Source organism: Thalia democratica, chromosome 6 (assembly GCF_965202585.1).
Source record: "Thalia democratica chromosome 6, ktThaDemo2.hap1.1, whole genome shotgun sequence".
Lineage (NCBI taxonomy): Eukaryota > Metazoa > Chordata > Thaliacea > Salpida > Salpidae > Thalia > Thalia democratica.
The window spans coordinates 60,829,034-60,854,990 of NC_139170.1; the positions used below are offsets into that span (position 1 = coordinate 60,829,034).

General features: G+C 25.1%; 1 protein-coding gene and 8 non-coding genes across 9 annotated transcripts; 2 read left to right on the forward strand and 7 right to left on the reverse strand.

Annotated features, from left to right (window-relative positions):
* Nucleotides 1–1,662: 1,662 nt before the first annotated feature.
* On the reverse strand, nucleotides 1,663–4,271 carry LOC145839283 (E3 ubiquitin-protein ligase CCNB1IP1-like). Its single transcript, XM_082946880.1, has 5 exons — nucleotides 4,154–4,271; nucleotides 3,105–3,301; nucleotides 2,546–2,676; nucleotides 2,473–2,482; nucleotides 1,663–1,896 (listed from the first exon to the last, which is right to left on the reverse strand). Exons 1-5 carry the CDS (start codon nucleotides 4,269–4,271, stop codon nucleotides 1,663–1,665), a joined length of 690 nt encoding a protein of 229 aa, XP_082803006.1.
* A 598-nt stretch (nucleotides 4,272–4,869) lies between these two features.
* Nucleotides 4,870–4,988, reverse strand: Trnal-caa (transfer RNA leucine (anticodon CAA)). The gene is made up of 2 exons: nucleotides 4,951–4,988; nucleotides 4,870–4,915 (listed from the first exon to the last, which is right to left on the reverse strand). It is a non-coding gene; the product is annotated as a tRNA-Leu (tRNA).
* Nucleotides 4,989–9,799: 4,811 nt separating this feature from the next.
* Nucleotides 9,800–9,872, forward strand: Trnar-ucu (transfer RNA arginine (anticodon UCU)). Its single transcript has one exon. It is a non-coding gene; the product is annotated as a tRNA-Arg (tRNA).
* Nucleotides 9,873–12,932: 3,060 nt separating this feature from the next.
* Nucleotides 12,933–13,005, reverse strand: Trnar-acg (transfer RNA arginine (anticodon ACG)). The gene has a single exon. It is a non-coding gene; the product is annotated as a tRNA-Arg (tRNA).
* Nucleotides 13,006–15,815: 2,810 nt separating this feature from the next.
* On the reverse strand, nucleotides 15,816–15,888 carry Trnak-cuu (transfer RNA lysine (anticodon CUU)). Its single transcript has one exon. It is a non-coding gene; the product is annotated as a tRNA-Lys (tRNA).
* An 870-nt stretch (nucleotides 15,889–16,758) lies between these two features.
* Nucleotides 16,759–16,840, reverse strand: Trnas-aga (transfer RNA serine (anticodon AGA)). Its single transcript has one exon. It is a non-coding gene; the product is annotated as a tRNA-Ser (tRNA).
* Nucleotides 16,841–19,764: 2,924 nt separating this feature from the next.
* Nucleotides 19,765–19,837, forward strand: Trnar-acg (transfer RNA arginine (anticodon ACG)). Its single transcript has one exon. It is a non-coding gene; the product is annotated as a tRNA-Arg (tRNA).
* A 2,001-nt stretch (nucleotides 19,838–21,838) lies between these two features.
* On the reverse strand, nucleotides 21,839–21,912 carry Trnai-aau (transfer RNA isoleucine (anticodon AAU)). Its single transcript has one exon. It is a non-coding gene; the product is annotated as a tRNA-Ile (tRNA).
* Nucleotides 21,913–22,917: 1,005 nt separating this feature from the next.
* Trnar-ucu (transfer RNA arginine (anticodon UCU)) lies at nucleotides 22,918–22,990 on the reverse strand. The gene has a single exon. It is a non-coding gene; the product is annotated as a tRNA-Arg (tRNA).
* Nucleotides 22,991–25,957: the final 2,967 nt, after the last annotated feature.

Here is a 25,957-nt window from a genome sequence, read left to right on the forward strand (position 1 = left end):
AACTGCTGAAAACAATATTTTTAAGTAAAGTCAATCATATAGCTTTTTTTTTTTTGCAATAAGTGTTTTAACTTTATAAAATTAAAATCTTAGCAATCAAACTTCAATAGAAAGGAAATAATCTACTTTGTTGTAAGCAAAAACATTTATAGCAAATAAAAAGCAGAACAATTTTAACATAGAAAGTATAAAAATCAAATAACTTAAAGATTAAAGTTATTTAAATATACGTAAAGATAAAATACATACCATTATAAATTAAAACAGACAAGTTTATTTATTTGAAAGCATCGGGGTAAAAGTACGCATTACTTATAGATCAGAAAAAGTAGGGAAATATTTCTCCCTAAAAGATTCAATAAGTAGCTTGTATCAGAGTTGTCTTGTCTATAAATTTATGTGTCCAGGAGATCTGAACAACCAGTACATTGGTGAGACAGAAAGACAATTTTTCGTCAGAATTAAAGAACATGTGACCCCAACCAACAGTGCGGTGTTTAAACATATTGAAAATTGTGTATTTTGTACTAATTGTAAAAATATTTATAATTGTTTCAAGGTTATAAAAACGTGCACTTCGTATAATGAATTATTATCTTCTGAAGCTCTACTCATAAAAAAATTCCAGCCAAATTTGAATAATCAGCTTGGTCCTGATAAAGGATCAAGAGTAACTATTAATGTGTTTAAATAATCCATTTTGTTTTAATTGTTTATAAAAATCCATTTTTGTTAATTACTTGTCGTTTTAATTAGTTGTGTTTTTTACAAATGATATAATTTCACTCAATTTATTTTGTCTTAGTTTAACTAGAGAGTGTTTAGTATTTTGATAAGGGAATATGGACATTCCGAAAGCGCTTAAGTTTTAATAAAGTTTATAATGAAAAAATTTGTTTGTCTTGTAGTTAAATGGTACTTAATTGCATTAAAAGGTCTAAATATATCTGAAGTTTATTTTAGTTTAGCAGTTATAGTTACTAAAATCGCAACTACTATTTTTCGATACATTTTTAAATAAAATAAAAGTTACATTTTCTTAAAGAGCTACTTTTAAGTAGAAACAAAACTGTAAGAAAAAAATGACTTTATTAGTTTACTTTATATATATATATATTACTATACATATTGTTTCAGCTACAAAAATCACTAGAATAATTTTCTAATTTATTCATAAATAAGTTTGTTTCAAACAGCAATGTTTGTAGCATTGAAACCCAAAATAAAGAATTAACTTTTCATGTCAAATTTATGTTCTTGTAAAATATATATGAAACATTGACAGCAGAGTCCCATGACAATTTTTTAAATAAACTATAACATCATGGAACTATTTGTCTTACCCTACACAAAAAAATCTTTACTATAATGTGATTTCCTCAAAGTACTTATATGCAAGTAACATTAAACCTTGAAAATTAATTTAGGTTAATAACCTTAGTTAATCTAAACAAATATCATTGCATAAAAAAGAACTTTTGCTAAAATGAATACTTCAAATAATAATTGCTTAATTTAGCAATTACATATACAATAATTAAATTATTACAACTAAAAATATAAGCTTTTATAGGTTCTCACTAAAGTATTCTTCTTTTTTTTACAATTGGTATAAAATTACAACATTAAAACGTAAATAAAATGTAATACTAAAACAATCATCTAACACAACAAAATCATACCTAGTACGTTGTAAGCAGGTTCCTGTTGAGAACACACGAATCTTCTGTTCTTGAAGTGGTTGGTGATGCTGGGTGTTCTACTGTGTAACTTGCTAATATGAGGAGACTGGTGCCTACTGTGAAGCTTCATGTGAGGACTCACTTGCCTGCTGTGGAGTTTGTTCCTCATCTTCTGCGTTGTGAAGTTCATCTTCAGTTTTTGAAGTTCCCTGTTCTTCTCACCCACTGATGCCAGTAACTGTATGAATGAAACAGTTAAAAACTCATAAACAAAAACGAAAATAAACGGTTTTGGTACTAATGTATAACTAGATAAGAGTAGTTTATAATAAATATTTTTGTGTATTTTTTAAAAAAGGAACACAATATTTTTAATTCTTCCAGTAACTGTTTAATGGGAATGGTTGTAGATTTTTTTGTAAACAATATATAACAGTAGTTTTCAACCTTAAAAAAATTTTTTGATTTGTGTAAACCAAAAAGGTTTTAGTTTCCAGACTTTATTTAGTTTATATTCTTTAAAATATTCATATTTGGATATGTTTAAACCAACTAATATTTCATATACAAAGAAGATTTATATGTATAAGACAAACATTGTTAAAATTTTAGATTTGTTAACCAATAAATTATTTAACCATTATTTAAAATATAATCATATTTGAAACTTAATTCAAATTAAAATAAATATTAACAAATTGATACTTTGAAATTCAATAAATTTAACATAAACATCTAACACATGATTAAGTGATTTCTCATCAAAATATAAGTTTTAATGCCTTTAAACCTTATCTACTAAAATTGTCATTTTGTTTGATTTTTATAAAACACTAACCTCACTGTGGCTAGTTTTAACAGACTTGAGTTCTTTCGATTGATCAGTGAGTTTTTGTGACAAAGAAATATTTTCATCCTTCAAGCTTGTAAAAGCGTGAGCGTATTTCTTTTCTATTTGCTCTATTTTTGCCTTGTAACTTTCTATGATGTGGTCCTGAAAAAATGTAAATTGTTCAAGACATTTAATTCAAGAGACTTTTTAAATTTATTGAAATTAAATTTAATTTTATGAATATATAATATTTTGTACCTCTACTGTACAACCTATTATAAAAATTAGTCAACAGTAAAACATTTACAATGGTTATAAAAAATTTGAAATACTAATTAATCTTTATAATATTTAAAATCACATATATGAGACTAAAATTAGCTAAAACTTCATTTTGTAAATTATTAAAATCTAATAACTAATTTAAAAATTTTTTAACTTTTATAATAATCACATAAATAAATAAAAAATTAAATAAAAAAACAAATAAAATATAAGTATTGAAACTGTGTTCATTCATATAAATTTTATACTTATTCAAAATGTAAAAACTAACATGCTGTATTGAGAATGTAATAAAAACAACAAACCTTATACAGGGAGTCTTGGGTGGTCTGAAATATCCAAAAGTTCATGGCTCTGGTGCAAATGTCCATGATGACATCTGGTTTGTGGCCAACCAGGGACATGGTCTTGTACCCTTCACTTGGGTTTAGGTTGACCCTGACAAACTCGTATTCCTCCCCCTTCATTACGTGGCCACACACTGGACACTTGTGCTGTTGTACTGTTTGATTGTAAAAAGTATATTTAAATATGTTATATATAAAGTACAAAATTATACACTACAACTATGTGCTGTTGCACAGTGAAATTATAAGATTTTGAAATACTTCTATTATAATATATTTCTATTGATGTTATAAGAAATATTTCAAACAATTAAATAAGTAATCGAACACGAATAGCCTAGAAAAAGCAACATGTGTGTAGTTTAAAATATTATAATTAGAATAAGATGTAAAAAAAGCAAATTTACAATGAATATAAGCTTTTTTTTGTATATATAAGGTGTAATAAAGCTTACAAGGCTAGTTTAAAATATATGGAATGGAAATAAAGCCAAATATAAAAATTTTAAATTACTTGGTGATGAAATTATACTTCTAAAAACAAAAGACATCAGATTTAGGCAAATATTTGTAGAGCTAAAGAAGAGGCAGGTATATAGCTAGACAAAATTAAGGTACTTCAAAACAATGTAAAACAACAACGTTTTGCATATCTTTTTTACTGTTATGCTTTAGCTAAACGTACTTTAAACAAATTGTATTTAGATGAAACCAATTCTTAATCTAAAATTTAGATTTGAAACACTAAAATTGTTGAAGTAACATTAGATATATTTATTTTAAAAACATTTTGATGGTCAAATAAGTTTATACCCAAATTTAAAATAGCTCTACTTTTAAATATGTATACATTGGACAGCACAAAGCTATTTTAAAAATATAGCTTTTCTAAAACAAAACCTAAACAAAAAATACTACCAAATTAAAAATCATTCAAAAAAAGCGCAATTCAAATCATGCTGCAAAGCACACATGTGTAGTAAGTAGTAGCAATTGTATTTTCTCACCTAAAAACTTGTTGCCGTGCTCATTGCAGAAAATGTGTGAGCAGCAAGTCACCCAAGCGTGACCGTTTGACAGCGGCTTGCCACACTCTCTCAAATTGCACTTCAGTTCGCAGTCCATTGTTAAAAGTTAATTTTTTATTTGCTAGTTCTGTGAAGTGGTAAAATATTAACGGTTGCACTTAACAAAAGAATGGTTTACAATGAAGTTTTCATTTAAACAACATTTGGAGGTTTTGATATTAACTATTTAAATAAAAACATTTAAATGTTGCTATTTTTTCAATTAAATAAATACTTTTTTTCCATTTATAAGTAAAAATTTGATTTTTCAACAGCTAAACTTGTACAATTTTAAACAAAAAAAGTAAGCAGTCTTCGCAAATTTGTAAATATTTGTCAGTAAAATTGTTTATTAAATTGACTTTACATGATAATTTCATTAATCTATGCTTAAAAAAGCTAACATATATTATTTATTAATAAGATGTTGAAATGTTTAAAAAGTTGTTTAAGTTAACAGTGAAGTCTTTTAATATCTTTTATGTATTTCAACTTGTAATTAATTTTAATACAATGCACTTCATAAACTTAAGCTTAAATAGTTATAAACTTTTTTATAAAAATAAAGTAAAAACTTTAAAGGTACAAAATACAATTTTTAAAATTCTAACTTGTTAAAGGTACTATTAAAAACACTAGAAAAGTACATAAAAATGTGTCAGAAGTGGGATTCGAACCCACGCCCACAATTGTGGACCAGAACACTCAGCATTGCATAGCAATGAAGCATTATTCCGCTTGAGTCTGGCGCCTTAGACCACTCGGCCATCCTGACTTGTGATAAAAGCAAATAGTATGCATATATAAAGCATACTGCATTGGTAGCATACAGTTAATGTTAAAATAAACTTGCTTTTGGCCTTCACACAATTATATTGAATGCTTTAAACTTCTTTGAACAGTTGTACTTTTACTGGGATAAGCTATGTTGTTACTAATTTTGTTTGCAAATATTAAAAACTTAACTTATGAGATATAAATCTAATCTATAGTTTTAAAGTCATTATCTTTGAATTACAGTTTAAAAAACTTTCACTTCAAATGTATGTTGTATTTTATTTCAAAAATGACTAGTTAACAATAAATTAAGCACAGTACACATCTTTACGACTAATTAAATATTAAGGTTATAAAGTTGTAAACTTCAAAATGCAATTTGCATAAGAAAATAATTTTAGTTATTAATTTCAAAAAGACATGTTATGACAAAAACAGACAGTAAATTTTTTAATATTATTGTGCAACAGAAAATATATCACTAATTTTTTAATAACTTACTATATAATTTAAATTAATGCTTAAAATTTACAATTTTGCATTTCATTTGAAAATTTTATATGTCAAGTCTAAAAATTTTAATAAAAAATGTGTATAGATAATTTTATATTATGAAGATAAAAATCTTTAAAATATGAAAATTATACAAAATAAACATTTTAATTCTTTTTCATGCACAAAAATTTTTATACCAAAAACTTTTTTTAAGACTAAGAAGGTATATAAGTAGCTATTTTATGAACAGGTTTTTTAAAATTAACTTTAAAAGGACTTTTTACAACAAATATAACATATTTAAAATACTATTATGTTACATAGGTTTTAGATACTTAATATTCAATATGACACACTAAAATGCTTAAACTTACTTGTCAGATCTTTTGAAAACTATTTAAAGTTTTTATATATGTAGGAGTTTTCATAATATAATTAATTTGTTATGTTTTAAATCTTAATGGACTTAACTTTAATTAATTTAAGCAAGTTTGTTTCAAAAAAAAAGTTATAAACTAAAATATTTCTTTATGCAATGTTGTTAAAATACTAGAAAATTAAGTATATTTACTTATTAAAGCTTACAAATTTACCTTAGATTGTTCAAAAAGATACATGAAATAGTACACTTTACTTTTATAGTTGAGATTGTATAAATTTAAGCTTGTTTATATTTTTTATGTGCTTCCGATTTAACATGTTACACCTTTTTCAAATTTGCTTATATTTTTTTTAATTTGCACAAAAATATGTGTACTTGTCATCTTGTAAAAAACTGCAATACTTTTTTAAACTTGTTTAGAACATATTTTTTTATTAAATTTTTTCAAAAATGTTTTTTACACCTTTCCAAGCTTAACATCACTTGCTCATAAGTGAAAAACCATTTAACTGATGGCATCTTTTACACTAGCCTCACGATTCACAAAAAATATTTTTTAAGTGTTAAGCATTTAAGTTACAACATGTGTTAATCTACCTGCCAGTTCAACAACTAAGGTCATAGGGGATCTACTTTTTTTATTTTTCTGTTTGATTAAGAGAGGTTACTGCAAGTTGATCATAAATTGTAATTTTCTATATTAGCTATCAAAAGCTTTTTACCCCTTAACAATATTCATAGTATTTGGATACAAGGGGTCAAAGCTAAAGACAAGGTTCGTGCGCAAAATTTTTTTTATTTAGCCTGACTGAGACTAGTTTAGCCTGACATTTTTTCAAAGTAAGGAAAATCCCCTTTAGAAGTCAATTTGGGTATTGGGGAGGTCTTGATTAGTACTATTGTAGTCTCCGACTTCAACCAGCTTTATCTCAAAAATATTTTCAGCTTTAAAATTCTGCAAAAAGCAACTTATAGCTTTGTTACAACTGAATAAAATAAGACTAAATTGTGAAAAAGGTGATTGACAACCAACCAAAAGGTGAAAAATGAATTGTACCTAAAATTTGTACTCCCACAAAACTTAGTACTTATATCTTAAAGCTAAGTTTTAGTGTTGCGAATACCTCTAATAACTTAAAACAAACAGTAAATGTATGAATAAACTACTAAGAGTTTTAATCTAAAAATAATTGGTATAAAGCCTTTAAATTAGAAATTTAAACAGTTAAACCAACTAAGCTCTGAAGAACATAGCTGATGTAAACAAATTTAAACAAACAACTAAGTTGTTGTACTAAACTGTAATGTTTAAACTGTTTTTTTTTTAATTTTCATAATTATGACGTATATAATCTACTCAAAACAAAATAATGAAGATTATAAAAAAAAAATTAGAGATTCAACATTAGGTTTTCAGCATTTATTATTACAAATACTGACTAATTTTGTCTTTAATAACAAAATCTTTATTTAGAAATAAATTCACATTTCAATTTGATCTTAAAAAGATTTCTCAATTTTTTTAATCAAAATTTTCAAGCATTTGAACTGAGAAAAACTGAGATTCTCAAATTTTTAAATAAAAAAACTGATTTAGCCTGACGTTTTTCAACTTTTTTCAGAAAAACTGATTTAGCCTGACGTACACGAACCCTGTAAAGAGTACAATAAGTACCTTATGAAAGCAAAAAAAGTATTTTATCATAATGATAATCTATCATGTTTTTTTTTTTTGAAAGTTTTGCATCTCCCATAAGATTCCTATTGTTGCCTCTGACTTTGACTGCTATATCTTCAAAATTATTTTGAATTTTTTAAATCTGTTAAAAGCATTTTGTAGCTAAGCAAAAACTTTATTAAGATCAAATTGTGAAAAAAGTGTTTTACCATCCCCCTATGCCTTCAAACTAAAAATTAGAATTTTTTACATCACCTTTAATTCTGCTTTTATTTATTTTTTCTAAATACATAAATAATGTAACACTACATATATTTCAAACATTTAAAATAATATTGTCTAAACATTTGGTGTTTATGTTGAAAAACAAAAAATTATTTTTTTTCAAGGAAATTGCATTTTAAAAAATACAGTCGATCCATACCTTTGTATTGGAAACTTTTTACATACATGACTACATCTCATAGTTAATTACCAATAAAATCTATCTCCTCCTTCATTTTTTAAGCAATCTTCTTCAAATTTTGAAAGAAAGTGTATTATTAAATTTTAAAAGATTAAATGCAGGAATTTTTTTAATTTTTTAAATTAAATTTTTTATTAAAAACAAACCACCTTTTTTTTTTTTTTTTTTTGTTCTAAAATTTTTATTTTTTAATATTTTTAAAATTCCAACATTTAAAGTCTTTTAAACTATAAAAGGAAAGTTTCCTGAAAGTTTGAGGTCTTAAGCTCAAAAATGGAGGAGATAATAGATATTAGTGTTTTTTTTATTTCTGAGAAAATTGACCTTGAAAAATTTGCAGTCCATAAGTTTGTATCTAAAAACTTTTATAAAAATTACAATATCTTAAAAGTTAAATAAGATTTTCTAATTATATAAAAACTGGCCTGTGGTTTATACTTCAAGCTTTCATATAAGATCCAATGTTAATTTTAATAAAAAAAATGTCCAACCCCCCTATGCCTTTGACAACCTACAAACTTTCTGTGCCCAAACAAAGTTATAAATTGAAATGCAGCTTAGTTTCTTTCAGGTTAATACATAAAAAGATAAGCTATTACCTTACAATTTATTTCAAAAACCAAGCAAGTATCAATCATTATTTTAGCTAAGTCAGAATTTTTATATTCATTATAAATACAATACTTTTGGTATTCTTTGATCAACTTGCTAATATGTTCCTATTTATTATTCATTGAAAAAATAGTCATCAATGTGTTAACCACTAATCAAAATATACCCTTTAAGAATTATTGTATTTTGGAACAATTTATTCAGTAAACTATACATGATATTTACTACAAAAAGATTGTGAGTATACTAGAAAGTTGAAAAGTTGTCAACAACTTACTTAATACTCCAGTAGCATTATTTAGCATTACAAGTTTAGTAATAATTATTAATTAACATTACTAATTAGAACAGGTAAGTACAACACTATTTGTTTAACGTTTTATTTATAAAGAATTGAAGAAATACAAAAATGTGGTCACAACTATGGTCAAGGGATTGGTGTTGAGATATACTTTTTGGACATAAGCTACACAACATTTAAGTGTTTGTTTTAACTTAAAATGTAAATTAGTACCAATATAATTTTTAGTAAAGATTTTATATCTATTTAATGGACATGTAACACAATTGTTTATAAAATTGTATCTGTTTTTCCTTTTTAAGCAGTAAAGTTTTTTTATTACATTTACTCATTGAGAGCTTGTGTGTTTACCTCTCCGCCCAACTAAGCTAATGTTGCCATATGTTATAATTAAACTTTTGTTGTTATATATCAGGGGTCAAGGTTAGTTTTAGGAAAGTAAATTTAAAAGCGTATCAACATTGGTTCAATAATAGATAAACTACAGTTTCAAACAAAGATAAGTAAAATAAATTTACAATAAATTATTGAATTAGAAATAATACTTGATTTTAGATGATAAAAACGCTTTAGCAGAAAAATTTTAAAACCAAGTTAAGCAAAAATTTACTGATGCTTATTTTTATAACAAGTAAAAATGACAAAGAACTAAACAAATTTAAATTTATCAAAAATTTATATGATTAATGCCATTAAAAGTATTCAAAATTGCACATTTTACAAAAACTTAAATCATAAAAACGGTTTTTCAATCCAAAAACATTGCATTTAAAAAACAACACAAAAGTTTTGAACAGCTCTAACGCGTTAACCCGCAATAAAGACTATTCTACTTTTTTTGGTATAAATATTTACTATTTGGTGCCCCTCCAAGTGTCTCCGTAGCGCAATGGATAGCGCGCTGGACTTCTAATCCAGAGGTTCCGGGTTCGAGTCCCGGCGGAGATGCGCCCTTTTTATAGTGATTTTAATTATCAAGTTTTGTTCTTAAAAGTCAAATAAGGTTTGTATTGACCAATCAAGTTTTAATATTACTATCTACTTTAACAAAAGTTTTCGAATAGAAAACTAAAGGTGCTTTATACAACTACTTTAAATTATGTAAGTTATTAAAAGCTTCTTTTGAATATCAACGAAGATTTTTGTATACTTTTGTTTTAAGTGTAACAATTAAAGTTTTCAACTCACATTCAATGAATTAAATACAAATAATTTAAATTAATAAATTACCCTATAAGAGATTTTCAGTAATGTTTAATATTCTAAAAAATAAAAAAAGTACGGACAATAAGGCATACAAAAAATTAACAAACTAGATTTAAAACTAGCAAAAAGTACTAAACAATTTTAAACTACTAAAAATATTTTATTGTTCTAAATAATGAAAAAAATTATAAAAGTTAAAATCTAGTTAAATAAGTTTTTTTTAAATATAAACAAAACTAAATAGTTCAAAACGACAAACTAAGGTTACAACAATTTGCAAATAAAAACTGTTAAGCATATGCATTATCAGCTAAAATTAAAATTAGTTTTATGAAACTACCAGTAAACCAAATTGTTAAATGTAATTTTTGTAAAAAAAAAATTTGTCTTTATTATTAGTTTTATGGACTATAATCTAATATTATCAAAACATTGCCAACTTTGAAGTATAACTTACCGATTTTTATAGAAAGTTTGAAATATTAAGACAGACATATATTTACATCTAGTACATTATTTTATTTATTATATCTAAGTTGTTAAGTGTGAGTTCATAAAATGAGGACAGGAAAAAAGTGTTCATTCAATTTTTTATCGCTAAAACTGTAACCCAAAACTGCTTAGTGCATAGAAGTATAATTTGCAAAGCTTCAATAAAGTATTTAAGTGCTATTGACAACAGCAGCGCTAAAAAGAAGCAATTAACTTTATATAGCATAAGTTTGGCTTTCAGATGTGTGGCCGGTTAGCTCAGTTGGTTAGAGCTTCGTGCTAATAACGCGAATGTCGCGGGTTCGATCCCCGTACTGGCCACATATCCATCTTCGTTAGTATAGTGGTGAGTATTCCCGCCTGTCACGCGGGCGACCGGGGTTCGATTCCCCGACGGGGAGTTTTTTGTGTTTTTTCTTTAAACTCCAAAGTCTAGTTGATTTTAAAAGCGTTTAAACCTAATTATTTATTTTTTTATTGATCTGTATTTTTATTAAAGAAACATAAAAAGATATATAGAAAATTGGAAATTAAAAAGCTTTTGTGATGTGTAAAGTATCATGTTTGTAAATGTACACCAAGTTATAGACCATCTAGCCTTTAAAATTTACTTAATAAAACATTTATCTTATGAAAGCCAAAATATTCAATCTAAAAGTATATAAGATTACAATAATATAAACTTAGTAAATTAATAAAATTAAGACAAAAGTTTTATTTAGTTTATTAATTAACATATGATTTAAATTCTCAAATCTACATCTACTGTATAAGAATAACTTTACATGCAAATAAAACTAAAGATATAATCAGTTATTTTAAGTTTCAAATTGTTTAAGTATCTAGTTGTAAAACTACTTACTAGATAAGCTTTAAAAATGAAGTAGATAACTTACTTTATAATAATGTTTTAAGAAAGTGTTTAACAACAAAAATCATACATTGTTAATAGCTAAAAAACTGAAAGCTATCCTTTTTTTTAAAAACAGATCTTGGAGTTTAGACAGTGGTAATTTATCAAACACATAAATTTTATATTCAATGAATTTGTTTTTTCAAAGTTTTCTAAGTTTTTGACAACGAAACTTAATTAAAAACGATAATTATACTTTTTATTATAGTTATTTAATAATATTTTGGACTAGGTTGTATTATTCATGATTCTTACAGGCTTCAAAATTCTTTTCAATGCAACAAAATTGTGTTTTAATTATTAAAAAGTGATTTTATTACTTTAGAACTTTTATGATTTATTTTGTTCTATTGATGTTTAATTGTAGACTCACTTTGAAAGAAAAATTTTGAAGTAAAGCAAAGTGAGTATTATTTAGTTAACATGCAAACTTTGCCATTTCATTCTAAAACACAAACAAGTGCCTATGATTTAAAATGTAAACTATTTCATAGCTTTGACTTTGTTTTAGCTTTATTACGAACTTTCTAAGATTTAAAGAAACAGTAGTTTACCTAAATTGAATAAAGCTAATAACTGTTAAATTAATTGTTGTACAAGTAAAAAAATTGAGTTTAATATGGCTGCTTAATTTCAAAATAAAAAGTAATTGTGTTTAATTGTAAGTTAAGTATAAAAAGTAATAATCAAAATAATAACCTAATAAACAAAAAAGAAATTATAGATTGTAAACTTTAAGATATTAATTAAATCATGCATATTTATTGATAAAAATAAGAATGTAAAACCACACAATAAAAAAACAGATTGATTTCTAAAAAAGAATCAATTAAACATTAAGATTAAACAGTTTATGATAAAATGAAAGAGGTCGAAATTTTCATTTAAAATGAAAATTTAATTTAGTAAATAGTAAATACTGCAAAATTAAACCAATAAAGTATTTAGAAAATTAGCATGTTATGGTTTTTTATAACTTTAAACTCTTCTATAGTCTTCAGTTTCTTTGACAGCTTTTCCATCTTTCGAAAACTCGCTCCTCTGTTTATATTAATAAAATGTTAAACAATAAAGATTAAACTATATGTATATACTGACAAGCAAACTAACTGCAATATACTCATCATTGCCCAAGTATTATCTCTTATGACGTTGTTATATGCATTAATTGTGTTATTTATATAAAACAAGACCAAAAAATATATGTTAATAAATACATATTTTATGTAACTATATTTACATATACTAACTGCAATGTGCTCATCATTGCCCAAGTATTCTCTTTTATGACGTCTTTTTATTCCGTTCATTTCAAATTCCGCCCACCCGTCAACAAATTCCGATCGTTTTAACTGAAATAGTAAATTATTAGTAAAATGTTAACTAATTAAAAAGAATGACCACGATGGGACTCGAACCCACAATCTTCCGGTTCGTAGCCGGACGCCTTATCCATTGGGCCACGCGGCCAGTCTATCGAAAACTAATATCAGCGTATATATTTTATTGTTAAAAGCGTAGTCTGTTACGTCATAATGCAATTTGAAATTTTTTCGCACATGCAGCTTGATTAACTTATTGTTGTATACTTTTGGTTTTAAGTATCATAACTATAATTCTCAACTTTGGTTGAAAAAGGTACAAATATTTTATTTTAAAGAATTCTGTTATAAAACAACGTTTGACTGTATTAGAAATGTTCAGTTAAGTTATAACTAAGTTCTTATTCAAACAGCTAATTTATACTTTAAAAAAATTTTCGTTTCCTTTTAAAATCATGTTTCTTAGTTTAGTAGCAAACAGTTAGCTTAATGGCTATTAAAGTTCTTAATGATGTTAGGTGTGCATAATCTATACAAAAACAGGTTTGAGTATTTAATACTTGTTATCATACCAGTGAAAGGTTTTTATTATCTTTGATAGAATTAAAGTGTTTACTTTTATTTATATTGAAAATACTTAAACTCAAAACTGTTTGACAGAGTTGCCACAATTAAAAAAAATATGAATACTGAATAAACATTTGTTTGTTTCACTTAAAATGTAATGCTCAAAAAACTGTGTGGCGATTTACCGATAAAAATCTAGAAACTCTCAAGATAGAATTTGTTAAATGCACTGATTACATAATAGTGTCCATACTTACATTAATTAAATTAACAAAATATACAGTTTAAATAAATTGAATAAAGCTTTAATATCTATTCTACATAACATAAACTTGTTTTTCATGCGGGAACTTAGCTGAAGTTTATTAATTTTGTTTAATAATTTAAAAATAAGTTACATAAAAAAAAAAACAAGATGCCAGTTAGTTAAATATAGTTACAATAAAATATTGTTTTTACAGTTACTTTAGTATATTCTTTTTTAATTGATTTTTAATTTAAAGATTTCATATTAAATAGTTTGGGTTGTATTTTATTAAACTAAGTGAACTATTTATATAAGTAAAACATGTTTTAAGTAAATACTTTTTATTGTTAGTTATTTTTTACTTCTAGGTTATTTTACAACTTATATGCTAAGTCTGACTAAACTTTACTTTTTTAGTTAGATAAATAGCTTATTACTGGTAAAGAGTAAATTTATTTTTCCTATTAAGGTGTTAGATTAGAATTATTTGTACAGAAAACTATTACTTTATGTATTGGGTTTTCAAACTCAGACTAACCATTATTATTTTTATCAGATCAGTATATAATTGTTTTTTTTTATATTTTAATTATGCCAAAGTTTACATATTTTAAGAATTCTTATATGAAAGTTCCTAATATGTCGTTTGTTTATCTAGATACATTTATGCTAGGAAATGCTAAAACTTTTTCAGACAAGCTGTGTTTATAAGGTAATTATACAATGCTGATAGAGCCGTTTTTTACAAACATCAATCATACACAGATGGTTTAAGTGATGTACTGGAAGTTTGATGATAGAATTCAGCAAAAAACTGCTGTTTTTAACCTGTATTAATATTAGATTGAAAGCTTCATATAGTTATAAGTGTTAGGTTATGTATTTTACAATAAGTTTAATTTAAGAGTTTGATTTAGAAAAGTCAGGAAAATTTTGGTAAAAAGTCAGGAAATTTTTCTCAGCATGATCAGTGGCAACCATGTATACGGTAGTTTGTTTTTAGATTTTATATTATCGCTTAGTTTCTTGTACCTATGTTGTGTAAAAAAATTAAATTTTACCAAAAGTCAAGTATTTTTTGTAATTAAAAAAATAATTTAAAACGTTTAAAACTTGCTTTCAGAGTCGTAAGTGATATTCATTCGAATTTTGTACTTGTACTATACTCTACTTCTGATGCTAAGTAAATATCTGTTATAATCTAAGCTGGTAAACTATTAATCATTAAGAGAAAAGAAAATTATAAACATAAGAAAATCTTATTGTTTTATAACTAAGATAAATAGAGATTTATAAAAAATTACGTACAAAAACATAAAATTATTTTACATGTCCACAATTTATAGAGTAATCTTTTTAAATTTTGGTTCTTGGCAATAACTCGACAAATAGTAGTAAAATGCTATATTTATTTTGTAAAACGATATTTAACAAAAGTTATGTGCTATCACTATAAAAATTAAACAATAATGCATAATTTAATTCTAATACATCTAATGATTTAATTATGTGCTATCACTATAAAAATAAAACAAAAATGCATAATTTAATTCTAATACAACCCCAAAACAAAAAAATTTGAGCAAAATCTGTATATGAAAACAAATGATTTGTGGATAGATGCCAATTTTACAAGTAATTTAAATTTATAAACGCAATTAACCTTATTCCAGCAGAAGCATTGTTGGTTCAGTTGTAGAATTCTCGCCTGCCACGCGGGAGGCCCGGCTTCGATTCCCGGACAACGCATTTTTATTACCAATTTTCTTTGTTTAACTAATAAATTAATGAAGCCGATCATAGACTAAAATTCCATTTACCCATTAAAGATTTAACAAAACTTTTGTAACGGTATATGCACGTTTATTTAAAAATGATTAATAACTACTGTTACAACTTTTGAAAACATAGCACAGTTTGTAAGTTTAAAAGCTTAGGCAACCCTAATCAAACCAAAAATAGTATAAACTAATTAGTAAATATGTGTAACTTTCTTGTCAAACAAATTCTAAAATATTTTATAGAATAATTTTATTGAAAAAAAATCCAAAACACATCTTTTTAAACTGAATTAACCTTAAAACAAAATTTAAGTTGGTTGTGATTAAAAAAGCAACAAGAGTAATAATTTTACAATAAGGGTGCGCCCAACGTGGGGCTCGAACCCACGACCGTTGGATTAAGAGTCCAACGCTCTACCGACTGAGCTAGCCGGGCACATTTGATATGCTTTTGTTGAGTTTATAAAACCTTTGTGACGATGCTATGACTTAATAATAAATTTACTGACGTCAAATAAGGATCGTATGAAATTTTAATAAAAAGCTGTAGGTATTTTCATGGGTTTTTTTATGGGTTCACTAGTTGTAGCAAAAAAAATGCAAAAAACTCAACTTTTTTCATTTCTGACGTATATTTGAAATTTTTTTTGTACATTTATATTGGTAAAGTGTTTTCAAAGATAAAATTGTAAAATTATTCAATTTTATTTTCACATGACGTTATTTTTCCAACTTTTTTTAGAGAACATTTTATATATAAACAATTTAATTATGGGCTCCTTAGTTTAGCAAATGCTATAGCTTATTTTTTACCTTTTAAACTGTAAGTTTTAATTGTAAGCCCTGATTTGATTACTTTCTATGTAACTAAAATAACAAACAACCTAACAGGGCATTTACATTTTAATATACTATGATTTAGCCTTTTGTTATTGATATTTTTAATCAATTTTATTTTAATAATGAAACATTTATATTACATTTTCAATTGTGGCTTAAAAAAGTTTACCTACCTTCAATATTTAAAACTAGAGCATTACACTTATCTATTAAACAGTAGTGACATAATAAACACACATACTTAATCCTTTTAAGTTTAGTCTAAAAATGTACTTAAAATGAACAACAGAGTACTCTAAAACTTAAATAAGAAATTACTATGGAGTAGCAATAATGAACACTATGTTTTTTAAAACCAACTTTTATCACACAAAAACTTAATTTTTATCATAGTTATTCTTAAAACAAAATATTTTTCACTTATACAAAGTTTTAAGATTAACTTAAGTTATTACAAAATAAAAAGCGTCGTCGGCAGGATTCGAACCTGCGCGGGCAGAGCCCAATTGATTTCTAGTCAATCGCCTTAACCACTCGGCCACAACGACTTGTGGATGAATACATGTATAAACGTTTATAATGCTGTTATTTGTAAATAGCTGGTAATTTTGTAGCTATACACAAGTTTAATTGAGTTTTAGGCTTTTCAAAGCTTGTAGAAAAAGAATATTTTAAACTATAGTATTCTTGAGAAATTGTTGTTAATCAAGATTAGCTTTTACAAAAACATCAGTAAGTTTTAAACTTTTCCAATATCTATAAATTATATATACATAGTAATTTCTTAGATTGTTGTTAGATTGCTTCTATGCAGCTTGTTTTTGCAGAATTTGTTAATTTTCTCAATTTCATATTACACATTTTATTCAACATTTTTTGCTATCAAAATGAAAAAAATAGCAATTATCAAGATATTTGTTTTAAGAAAATTAAGAACGTAATATATATATAAATGCATTAGCATCAAAATTGACTATCTAAATAAACTTTGTTTAATACCTCATAATGTATATGTTTGTAAAATTTGTAAAACTTAATTCTATAAAATTTATTAGACCTAATTTTATAGACTTTATTTTGCTTTGATAATCGGTGGAAATAACACCCAAACTATTGTAAGCAAATTTACATAAAGTTATTTATTTTACTTTAAAATAAATAGTTGTGTTATTTTAAGACTGTGGTTTTCTTAAGATACAGTTGTTTCCCCATCCTAGTAAAACTAAGCTAAGGTTGCCAATTTTTTTCTAGGTCTTCAAAAATTTTTCCAGGTTTTTAAAATTACTCGTTTTAAGGTCTATTTTTACTTTTATTTAAAATTAAAGTAAAAAACTATGCTAAAGAGATTAACGACATTGAAAAGATTTCTTTTGGCTTCTTTATATATGTCTTTTAACAAAATACAAATAGCTTAAAGTTTAGTTAAAACCGAAATGTGAAAACAATTTTCAACAATTTCAGATCTTTTTGAAGCAATTATTACTCTATAAATAGATTTAGTTTTCTATCTCTCTTACAAAATTCATCGATACTTTTTAGAATATGTCCCTTTACAAAAAAGGTACGCCCAAACGTCTAACAATTACAATTACTTGTAGAGAGACTCTTTATATTTACATTTACTTAGCATCAGAAGTACAGTTTAGTACAAGTAAAAAATTGGAACGATTAGTACTTATGACCACTGAAAGCAAGTTTTAAACGTTTTAAATTATTTTTTTAATTACAAAAAATACTTGACTTTTGGTAAAATTTAATTTTTTTACACAACATAGGTACAAGAAACTAAGCGATAATATAAAATCTAAAAACAAACTACCGTATACATGGTTGCCACTGATCATGCTGAGAAAAATTTCCTGACTTTTTACCAAAATTTTCCTGACTTTTCTAAATCAAACTCTTAAATTAAACTTATTATAAAATACATAACCTAACACTTATAACTATATGAAGCTTTCAATCTAATATTAATACAGGTTAAAAACAGCAGTTTTTTGCTGAATTCTATCATCAAACTTCCAGTACATCACTTAAACCATCTGTGTATGATTGATGTTTGTAAAAAACAGCTCTATCAGCATTGTATAATTACCTTATAAACACAGCTTGTCTGAAAAAGTTTTAGCATTTCCTAGCATAAATGTATCTAGATAAACAAACGACATATTAGGAACTTTCATATAAGAATTCTTAAAATATGTAAACTTTGGCATAATTAAAATATAAAAAAAAACAATTATATACTGATCTGATAAAAATAATAATGGTTAGTCTGAATTTGAAAACCCAATACATAAAGTAATAGTTTTCTGTACAAATAATTCTAATCTAACACCTTAATAGGAAAAATAAATTTACTCTTTACCAGTAATAAGCTATTTATCTAACTAAAAAAGTAAAGTTTAGTCAGACTTAGCATATAAGTTGTAAAATAACCTAGAAGTAAAAAATAACTAACAATAAAAAGTATTTACTTAAAACATGATTTACTTATATAAATAGTTCACTTAGTTTAATAAAATACAACCCAAACTATTTAATATGAAATCTTTAAATTAAAAATCAATTAAAAAAGAATATACTAAAGTAACTGTAAAAACAATATTTTATTGTAACTATATTTAACTAACTGGCATCTTGTTTTTTTTTTATGTAACTTATTTTTAAATTATTAAACAAAATTAATAAACTTCAGCTAAGTTCCCGCATGAAAAACAAGTTTATGTTATGTAGAATAGATATTAAAGCTTTATTCAATTTATTTAAACTGTATATTTTGTTAATTTAATTAATGTAAGTATGGACACTATTATGTAATCAGTGCATTTAACAAATTCTATCTTGAGAGTTTCTAGATTTTTATCGGTAAATCGCCACACAGTTTTTTGAGCATTACATTTTAAGTGAAACAAACAAATGTTTATTCAGTATTCATATTTTTTTTAATTGTGGCAACTCTGTCAAACAGTTTTGAGTTTAAGTATTTTCAATATAAATAAAAGTAAACACTTTAATTCTATCAAAGATAATAAAAACCTTTCACTGGTATGATAACAAGTATTAAATACTCAAACCTGTTTTTGTATAGATTATGCACACCTAACATCATTAAGAACTTTAATAGCCATTAAGCTAACTGTTTGCTACTAAACTAAGAAACATGATTTTAAAAGGAAACGAAAATTTTTTTAAAGTATAAATTAGCTGTTTGAATAAGAACTTAGTTATAACTTAACTGAACATTTCTAATACAGTCAAACGTTGTTTTATAACAGAATTCTTTAAAATAAAATATTTGTACCTTTTTCAACCAAAGTTGAGAATTATAGTTATGATACTTAAAACCAAAAGTATACAACAATAAGTTAATCAAGCTGCATGTGCGAAAAAATTTCAAATTGCATTATGACGTAACAGACTACGCTTTTAACAATAAAATATATACGCTGATATTAGTTTTCGATAGACTGGCCGCGTGGCCCAATGGATAAGGCGTCCGGCTACGAACCGGAAGATTGTGGGTTCGAGTCCCATCGTGGTCATTCTTTTTAATTAGTTAACATTTTACTAATAATTAACTATTTCAGTTAAAACGATCGGAATTTGTTGACGGGTGGGCGGAATTTGAAATGAACGGAATAAAAAGACGTCATAAAAGAGAATACTTGGGCAATGATGAGCACATTGCAGTTAGTATATGTAAATATAGTTACATAAAATATGTATTTATTAACATATATTTTTTGGTCTTGTTTTATATAAATAACACAATTAATGCTTATAACAACGTCATAAGAGATAATACTTGGGCAATGATGAGTATATTGCAGTTAGTTTGCTTGTCAGTATATACATATAGTTTAATCTTTATTGTTTAACATTTTATTAATATAAACAGAGGAGCGAGTTTTCGAAAGATGGAAAAGCTGTCAAAGAAACTGAAGACTATAGAAGAGTTTAAAGTTATAAAAAACCATAACATGCTTATTTTCTAAATACTTTATTGGTTTAATTTTGCAGTATTTACTATTTACTAAATTAAATTTTCATTTTAAATGAAAATTTCGACCTCTTTCATTTTATCATAAACTGTTTAATCTTAATGTTTAATTGATTCTTTTTTAGAAATCAATCTGTTTTTTTATTGTGTGGTTTTACATTCTTATTTTTATCAATAAATATGCATGATTTAATTAATATCTTAAAGTTTACAATCTATAATTTCTTTTTTGTTTATTAGGTTATTATTTTGATTATTACTTTTTATACTTAACTTACAATTAAATACAATTACTTTTTATTTTGAAATTAAGCAGCCATATTAAACTCAATTTTTTTACTTGTACAACAATTAGTTTAACAGTTATTAGCTTTATTCAATTTAGGTAAACTACTGTTTCTTTAAATCTTAGAAAGTTCGTAATAAAGCTAAAACAAAGTCAAAGCTATGAAATAGTTTACAGTTTAAATCATAGGCACTTGTTTGTGTTTTAGAATGAAATGGCAAAGTTTGCATTTTAACTAAATGATACTCACTTTGCTTTACTTCAAAATTTTTCTTTCAAAATGAGTCTACAATTAAACATCAATAGAACAAAATAAATCATAAAAGTTCTAAAGTAATAAAATCACTTTTTAATAATTAAAACACAATTTTGTTGCATTGAAAAGAATTTTGAAGCCTGTAAGAATCATGAATAATACAACCTAGTCCAAAATATTATTAAATAACTATAATAAAAAGTATAATTATTGTTTTTAATTAAGTTTCGTTGTCAAAAACTTAGAAAACTTTGAAAAAACAAATTCATTGAATATCAAATTTATGTGTTTGATAAATTACCACTGTCTAAATTCCTAGATCTGTTTTTAAAAAAAAGGATAGCTTTCAGTTCTTTAGCTATTAACAATGTATGATTTTTCTTGTTAAACTCTATTTGAAAACATTATTATAAAGTAAGTTATCTACTTCATTTTTAAAGCTTATCTAGTAAGTAGTTTTACAACTAGATACTTAAACAATTTGAAACTTAAAATAACTGATTATATCTTTAGTTTTATTTGCATGTAAAGTTATTCTTATACAGTAGATGTAGATTTGAGAATTTAAATCATATGTTAATTAATAAACTAAATAAAACTTTTGTCTTAATTTTATTAATTTACTAAGTTTATATTGTTGTAATCTTATATACTTTTAGATTGAATATTTTGGCTTTCATAAGATAAATGTTTTATTAAGTAAATTTTAAAGGCTAGATGGTCTATAACTTGGTGTACATTTACAAACATGATACTTTACACATCACAAAAGTTTTTTAATTTCCAATTTTCTATATATTTTTTTATGTTTCTTTAATAAAAATACAGATCAATAAAAAAATATATAATTAGGTTTAAACGCTTTTAAAAGAAAACTTTGGACTTAAAAGACTTTGGAGTTTAAAGAAAAAACACAAAAAACTGCCCGTCGGGGAATCGAACCCCGGTCGCCCGCGTGACAGGCGGGAATACTCACCACTATACTAACGAGGATTAACATGTGGCCAGTACGGGGATCGAACCCGCGACATTCGCGTTATTAGCACGACGCTCTAACCAACTGAGCTAACCGGCCACACGTCTAACGGCTAAACTTATACTATATAAAGTTAATTGCTCCTTTTTAGCGCTGCTGTTGTCAATAGCACTTCATATTAAATACTTTATTGAAGCTTTGCAAATTATACTTCTATGCACTAAGCAGTTTTGGGTTACAGTTTTAGCGATAAAAAATTAAATGAATACTTTTTTCCTGTCCTCATTTTATGAACTCACACTTAACAACTTAGATATAATAAATAAAATAATGTACTAGATGTAAATATATGTCTGTCTTAATATTTCAAACTTTCTATAAAAATCGGTAAGTTATACTTCAAAGTTGGCAATGTTTTGATAATATTAGATTATAGTCCATAAAACTAATAATAAAGACAAATTTTTTTTTTACAAAAATTACATTTAACAATTTGGTTTACTGGTAGTTTCATAAAACTAATTTTAATTTTAGCTGATAATGCATATGCTTAACAGTTTTTATTTGCAAATTGTTGTAACCTTAGTTTGTCGTTTTGAACTATTTAGTTTTGTTTATATTTAAAAAAAACTTATTTAACTAGATTTTAACTTTTATAATTTTTTTCATTATTTAGAACAATAAAATATTTTTAGTAGTTTAAAACTGTTTAGTACTTTTTGCTAGTTTTAAATCTAGTTTGTTAATTTTTTGTATGCCTTATTGTCCGTACTTTTTTTTTATTTTTTAGAATATTAAACATTACTGAAAATCTCTTATAGGGTAATTTATTACTTTAAATTATTTGTATTTAATTCATTGAATGTGAGTTGAAAACTTTAATTGTTACACTTAAAACAAAAGTATACAAAAATCTTCGTTGATATTCAAAAGAAGCTTTTAATAACTTACATAATTTAAAGTAGTTGTATAAAGCACCTTTAGTTTTCTATTCGAAAACTTTTGTTAAAGTAGATAGTAATATTAAAACTTGATTGGTCAATACAAACCTTATTTGACTTTTAAGAACAAAACTTGATAATTAAAATCACTATAAAAAGGGCGCATCTCCGCCGGGACTCGAACCCGGAACCTCTGGATTAGAAGTCCAGCGCGCTATCCATTGCGCTACGGAGACACTTGGAGGGGCACCAAATAGTAAATATTTATACCAAAAAAAGTAGAATAGTCTTTATTGCGGGTTAACGCGTTAGAGCTGTTCAAAACTTTTGTGTTGTTTTTTAAATGCAATGTTTTTGGATTGAAAAACCGTTTTTATGATTTAAGTTTTTGTAAAATGTGCAATTTTGAATACTTTTAATGGCATTAATCATATAAATTTTTGATAAATTTAAATTTGTTTAGTTCTTTGTCATTTTTACTTGTTATAAAAATAAGCATCAGTAAATTTTTGCTTAACTTGGTTTTAAAATTTTTCTGCTAAAGCGTTTTTATCATCTAAAATCAAGTATTATTTCTAATTCAATAATTTATTGTAAATTTATTTTACTTATCTTTGTTTGAAACTGTAGTTTATCTATTATTGAACCAATGTTGATACGCTTTTAAATTTACTTTCCTAAAACTAACCTTGACCCCTGATATATAACAACAAAAGTTTAATTATAACATATGGCAACATTAGCTTAGTTGGGCGGAGAGGTAAACACACAAGCTCTCAATGAGTAAATGTAATAAAAAAACTTTACTGCTTAAAAAGGAAAAACAGATACAATTTTATAAACAATTGTGTTACATGTCCATTAAATAGATATAAAATCTTTACTAAAAATTATATTGGTACTAATTTACATTTTAAGTTAAAACAAACACTTAAATGTTGTGTAGCTTATGTCCAAAAAGTATATCTCAACACCAATCCCTTGACCATAGTTGTGACCACATTTTTGTATTTCTTCAATTCTTTATAAATAAAACGTTAAACAAATAGTGTTGTACTTACCTGTTCTAATTAGTAATGTTAATTACTAGTTATTACTAAACTTGTAATGCTAAGTAATGCTACTGGAGTATTAAGTAAGTTGTTGACAACTTTTCAACTTTCTAGTATACTCACAATCTTTTTGTAGTAAATATCATGTATAGATTACTGAATAAATTGTTCCAAAATACAATAATTCTTAAAGGGTATATTTTGATTAGTGGTTAACACATTGATGACTATTTTTTCAATGAATAATAAATAGGAACATATTAGCAAGTTGATCAAAGAATACCAAAAGTATTGTATTTATAATGAATATAAAAATTCTGACTTTGCTAAAATAATGATTGATACTTGCTTGATTTTTGAAATAAATTGTAAGGTAATAGCTTATCTTTATATGTATTAACCTGAAAGAAACTAAGCTGCATTTCAATTTATAACTTTGTTTGGGCACAGAAAATTTGTAGGTTGTCAAACATTTTTTTTATTTAAATTAACATTGGATCTTATATGAAAGCTTGAAGTATAAACCACAGGCCAGTTTTTATATAATTAGAAAATCTTATTTAACTTTTAAGATATTGTAATTTTTATAAAAGTTTTTAGATACAAACTTATGGACTGCAAATTTTTCAAGGTAAATTTTCTCAGAAATAAAAAAAACACTAATATCTATTATCTCCTCCATTTTTGAGCTTAAGACCTCAAACTTTCAGGAAACTTTCCTTTTATAATTTAAAAGACTTTAAATGTTGGAATTTTAAAAATATAAATTTTAGATCAAAAAAAAAAAAAGGTGGTTTGTTTTTAATAAAAAATTTAATTTAAAAAATTAAAAAAATTCCTGCATTTAATCTTTTAAAATTTAATAATACATTTTCTTTCAAAATTTGAAGAAGATTGCTTAAAAAATGAAGGAGGAGATAGATTTTATTGGTAATTAACTATGAGATGTAGTCATGTATGTAAAAAGTTTCCAATACAAAGGTATGGATCGACTGTATTTTTTAAAATGCAATTTCCTTGAAAAAAATTACTTTTTTGTTTTTCAACATAAACACCAAATGTTTAGACAACATTATTTTAAATGTTTGAAATCTATGTAGTGTTACAATTTTTATGTATTTAGAAAAAATAAATAAAAGCAGAATTAAAGGTGATGTAGAAAATTCTAATTTTTAGTTTGAAGGCATAGGGGGATGGTAAAGCACTTTTTTCACGATTTGATCTTATTTTATAAAGTTTTTGCTTAGCTACAAAATGCTTTTAACAGATTTAAAAAATTCAAAATAATTTTGAAGATATAGCAGTCAAAGTCAGAGGCAACAATAGGAATCTTATGGGAGATGCAAAACTTTCAAAAAAAACAAAAAACATGATAGATTATCATTATGATAAAATACTTTTTTTGCTTTCATAAGGTACTTATTGAACTCTTTACAGGGTTCGTGTACGTCAGGCTAAATCAGTTTTTCTGAAAAAAGTTGAAAAACGTCAGGCTAAATCAGTTTTTTTATTTAAAAATTTGAGAATCTCAGTTTTTCTCAGTTCAAATGCTTGAAAATTTTGATTAAAAAAATTGAGAAATCTTTTTAAGATCAAATTGAAATGTGAATTTATTTCTAAATAAAGATTTTGTTATTAAAGACAAAATTAGTCAGTATTTGTAATAATAAATGCTGAAAACCTAATGTTGAATCTCTAATTTTTTTTTTATAATCTTCATTATTTTGTTTTGAGTAGATTATATACGTCATAATTATGAAAATTAAAAAAAAACAGTTTAAACATTACAGTTTAGTACAACAACTTAGTTGTTTGTTTAAATTTGTTTACATCAGCTATGTTCTTCAGAGCTTAGTTGGTTTAACTGTTTTAATTTCTAATTTAAAGGCTTTATACCAAATACTTTTAGATTAAAACTTTTAGTAGTTTATTCATACATTTACTGTTTGTTTTAAGTTATTAGAGGTATTCGCAACACTAAAACTTAGCTTTAAGATATAAGTACTAAGTTTTGTGGGAGTACAAATTTTAGGTACAATTCATTTTTCACCTTTTTGTTGGTTGTCAATCACCTTTTTCATAATATAGTCTTATTTTATTCAGTTGTAACTAAGCTATAAGTTGCTTTTTGCAGAATTTTAAAGCTGAAAA

What these genes read in the sequence shown, in the direction of transcription:
- LOC145839283 (XM_082946880.1), bottom strand. Translation starts at nt 4,271, where the DNA reads ATGGACTGCGAACTGAAGTGCAATTTGAGAGAGTGTGGCAAGCCGCTG. An exon ending in GCACGGCAACAAGTTTTTAG is followed by an intron (nt 3,302 to 4,153) that starts GTGAGAAAATAC and finishes ACAATCAAACAG; the next exon opens with TACAACAGCACAAGTGTCCA. An exon ending in CCCAAGACTCCCTGTATAAG is followed by an intron (nt 2,677 to 3,104) that starts GTTTGTTGTTTT and finishes ACATTTTTTCAG; the next exon opens with GACCACATCATAGAAAGTTA.